The sequence below is a fragment of the Sinocyclocheilus anshuiensis genome, unplaced genomic scaffold (genome assembly GCF_001515605.1).
Source record: "Sinocyclocheilus anshuiensis isolate Anshui unplaced genomic scaffold, SAMN03320099.WGS_v1.1 scaffold1626, whole genome shotgun sequence".
NCBI lineage: Eukaryota > Metazoa > Chordata > Actinopteri > Cypriniformes > Cyprinidae > Sinocyclocheilus > Sinocyclocheilus anshuiensis.
In genome coordinates this window covers 605816-609769 of record NW_015547254.1, presented here as the reverse complement: position 1 = coordinate 609769, position 3954 = coordinate 605816, and the positions used below count along the sequence as shown (strand labels likewise).

General features: G+C 35.0%; 1 protein-coding gene across 3 annotated transcripts in view; it reads left to right on the top strand.

Annotated features, from left to right (window-relative positions):
- Nucleotides 1-3954, top strand: part of LOC107701667 (queuine tRNA-ribosyltransferase subunit qtrtd1-like) — a 22941-nt gene that overhangs the window by 1872 nt on the left and 17115 nt on the right. For all 3 annotated transcript variants that reach the window (XM_016503721.1, XM_016503722.1, XM_016503720.1), the window contains exons 3-5: nt 528-583; nt 2545-2621; nt 2826-3035. In XM_016503721.1, the coding sequence (XP_016359207.1) occupies nt 528-583; nt 2545-2621; nt 2826-3035 (343 nt within the window). The remainder of the gene's footprint in view (nt 1-527; nt 584-2544; nt 2622-2825; nt 3036-3954) is intronic.

Below are 3954 nucleotides of genomic sequence, written 5' to 3'. Positions count from 1 at the left end.
TTGATAATATTCAAACGTTTGGGGTAAGATTTTTGTAAAGAATTAGTACTTTTTTTCAGTAAGGACATTAAATTGATCAAAAGTGACTCTAAAGACAGAGATGTAATGTTACAAAAGATTTTTATTTCAAATAAATATTGTTCATTTGAAGTGTCATGTGGCACTGAAGACTTAAGTAATAACTGTTGAAAACTGAGCTTTGCATCACAGGAATAAATTACATTTTAAAATATATATAAATAGAAAACAGTTATTTAAAGTAGTAATAATATTTCAAAGAGATTTCTGTATTTACAGTTTTTTTAAATTTATGAAATAAATGTAGCCTTGGTGAGTGTAAAAGGCTTCTTTTAAAAATCCCATAAAAAACTTGACCAGTAGTGTAAATAAAAATAAAAGTATTAAAGTATAATTAGGGATGGATCTTGCATTTGCAAATATTTTTTTCCATATTGACAAAGGTTTGATTTATTTTATTTATTTTATATATCTACAGTTTCAGTTATTCAGCACTTTTTCTTTTTCAGTGCAGAGCATCATGAGGTTCTGGAGGAATTCAAAGAGGGTGTCAGAAAGTTTGCAGGTTAGCATTTCACTCTTTCACTAACTTTTTGTGATTTGCTTTCTCTTGGTTAAAATGTCTTCAGACAGTGTGCCTGTAAGAATATCTTCGCTTAGCAACATCCCTGATATTTAATTATAAGTACAGATGTCTGATTTTTATGAATGGCTTTTATAAACAATTGTGCAGTTATGTAGCACTGATTTAAAAATAAAACATTTAGTTTCTGTTGCATAGACAGCCAGCTTTCATTAAAATCCCTGCTTGTCAGCGGTGAATCACCACTTTAATGAAAAGTTTGGGGCTTTTGTGGTGCCATCAGCTAGTCCCACTGTTGTCATAATACAATTTTCCTGCGGTTCTAAAGTGATTAGTCACATGACATTTACAGTTCAGGTGATTGACGCAAAAAGTTTTGTCCTCAGCCAAATATGGCAGACTTCAAATCACATAATTCATTTGGGTCCAGCAACTGCAATTGAGATGAATAGATGACCTACTGTGACTAGTAGTTTGTTCAAGATAATTGAAAAGATCTTCTTTATCACACAAGTATTGTAAGTCATTTCTAGCCAGCAGTGTGGGTGTAAACATTTTCTCAGTTGGCTTATAGATCTTGAAGTAGTTCACACAGTTTGAAAATTCACACATCAAATGGTTTATAAATTATCAAAGAGGTTCTGGAGCTGAGACTGTGGCAGAAAGTATTACACTTCTGAAGATGATTCCAATTTAAAAAAAAATTAATTGGCTATAGGTCAATCCTGCTCAAGCTTTGAGACTTGAAGCACTTGATAAAAATCTCTTTTGCTCACAGTGCTATAAGTTTTGAAACATGGTTAAACTCTTCTTAAAGGTGAAACAGTTTCTGGTTTCTGGTAACTGGTTTCAAAATAAACTTGAAACCAGTTTCAAGCCACTTCTATTGCTCGAACAAACAAATAGCAATTCCAATTGGTGCTACTAGTAGAAATTACACACTTCAATATCCCAAACCATAAGCATTGTAAAATAATATTAATATTAAATAAAGTTAGTTTGGTTTTGAAATTCTTTTAGCTTTCAACCAACCTAATTTACCAGTGCGGGTGTTGATTTTTAGTTCTGAAGGCTTGTTTTCAGATTATCTCCTCCCTCGCAGACTACTGACTGTTTAGAAATAATTATGCATTCATGCTTGGATGCATACCGCAGATGTATTTTCGAAAAATGAGTTTTCAGTTTTAATTTTGCAACCGTAACGAAAAAGAAGGGCACTGTTTCAGTCGTTGCCTTGAGCAATCCAACCAGAAATGAGAAAGGTAATTGCATTCACAATATTAAGATGTGTGACCGTGAAGACATTTCAAAGGGTGACTTGAGGTGGCTGCTAGTTCTCCATTTGGAGCATTACAAAAAGAAAATTGTTGTAAATGATAAAGTTGGTCACTGAAGTTCACCTCCATCATTTCCATATAATGCCGAATTTAGATTCCTCTTCATGTTCCTTTCATACATGTACACGTTTGTCTAATCTACAGTTGGGAATTAGTTTGTACAAGCTATGCAAATGTACACTTTTGCCATCAACACCACTCATCAGTGCCCCAATTTGTCCTAATCTCCATATAAATGCATTTTTATATGTTCAGAATAATGAGTTGAGCTCTTGGTTGTTTATTTCGCCAGTAAGCAGTTTTGTTATAATGAACAAGTGTTCTGCCTGATTGCATTGGACTGTTCTTATGCATTCCATCGCTGTTGAGGATTTAGTAAATGGATGAATAATACAAGTGTATTTTGCAGTTCGTCATATGTTGTGTTTGTACTATTTATAGCTTTAAAATTTCAGTCATTGAAATTGGTGTTAAAACATTTTAGATTTGAATGCATGATGTCTGTTTTGATTAGAAGTAGCTGCTTGAGTTGTGCTAGTTACAAAAGACATCTGATCAGCTAATTCTCTGGTGTGATTAACACAAAGCTGATGGTTTCCTACGCAGGTCTTCATGATACTGTGCTTTTCTGCTCTCTGCATGATTCTGCAAACGCCAGCCCTGCCGGTCACGTCACCAACAAGGTAAGAGAACTGTCGAATGATTGTTTTCAGCCTCTTTTGTCACTAACACTTCCAATAAATCATTACAAATAGTCAATTTAGTAAAATCTCATTGGTTTTCAACTGCTGCGGTTTGGCTTACAAAGAGCTTTTGTGTCCTCTAAAGCTATGCCATCCCTTTACTGTTAATTGTGAGGGATTTAATGGTTGTGTGCGATTAAACAGACAGTGTCTGTGTGGGGCAGCGGTGGAAGGATAGAGCTGACAGTGGCTAGGTTCATGGCTATTCAGGCAGCTATCCAGCCGGACTGCTATCAGAGCATGGCAGACGGAGAGACCTGGCAGGCCGGTACCTCTCGCAAGAGAGTCCGCAAAGCAGTGGACAGGACTCTGGCCCATCTGGATGAATGTCTGGTGTTGCACCAGAAAACTCAGGTCAGTACACAAAAACACAGACTGAATACCTGTTAGTGACTGCAGGATATGTTTCCCCTAAAAATGGCAAATGGTCATATATTTTATACTATTCAGGGCTTGACTGTCAGGGAGAATAAAGTAATATAACTGAGACTTTTTACAAAAAGATTCTTTTTGTTTCTGATTACCTTTATTCTTATTACCTGTATAATATTCTTATTACCTGTAGTGAAGAATAATCACAAAGAAGCATTAATTTGGGGTGGAAATTAGGGGTGGGCGATATGGCAAAAATATCATATCACGATTTTTTTCAGGAAAAACACAATTTTATCATGATGATTTATCATGACTAATTTCCCTATTTTAAAAACAAAACCTTACAAGGTAACAAAATATAAAATAAAAAACAATGGCAGACATTTAGGCCAAAGCGAGCGAAGATAAAAATCACTGTCATTATTTTATCTTTGTTATTAAAAATAAGAACTAAGATACACATTACTAACACAAATAATATACAAATAAAACAAACAGTGCTTTATTTTTCAGGTACACTAGGTGTATTTAGCAGTAGCATTCAAGAAATTGAATGAACAAATATAAAAAAAAAACACTATATACATCAATTATACATTGATTCTTATTAAAGCAACTGTATTAAAGGGGTCATATGACGTTGCTAAAAAGAACATTATGTTGTGTATTTGGTGTAATGCAATGTGTTTTTGCGGTTTAAAGTAAAAAAAACACATTATTTTCCACATAATGTACATTATTGTGAAACATTATGTCCTCTTTTGGAAGGCCAAACAAAGTAGTTTCGCTTTCACAACGAAACACACAGTGGCTTGAGTGAGCGGCGGCCGGCGGGCTGAGTGAGCCATGGCCAGCGGATTCGACGAAGGAGCAGCCGGCAGGCTTGCGGCAACCACAT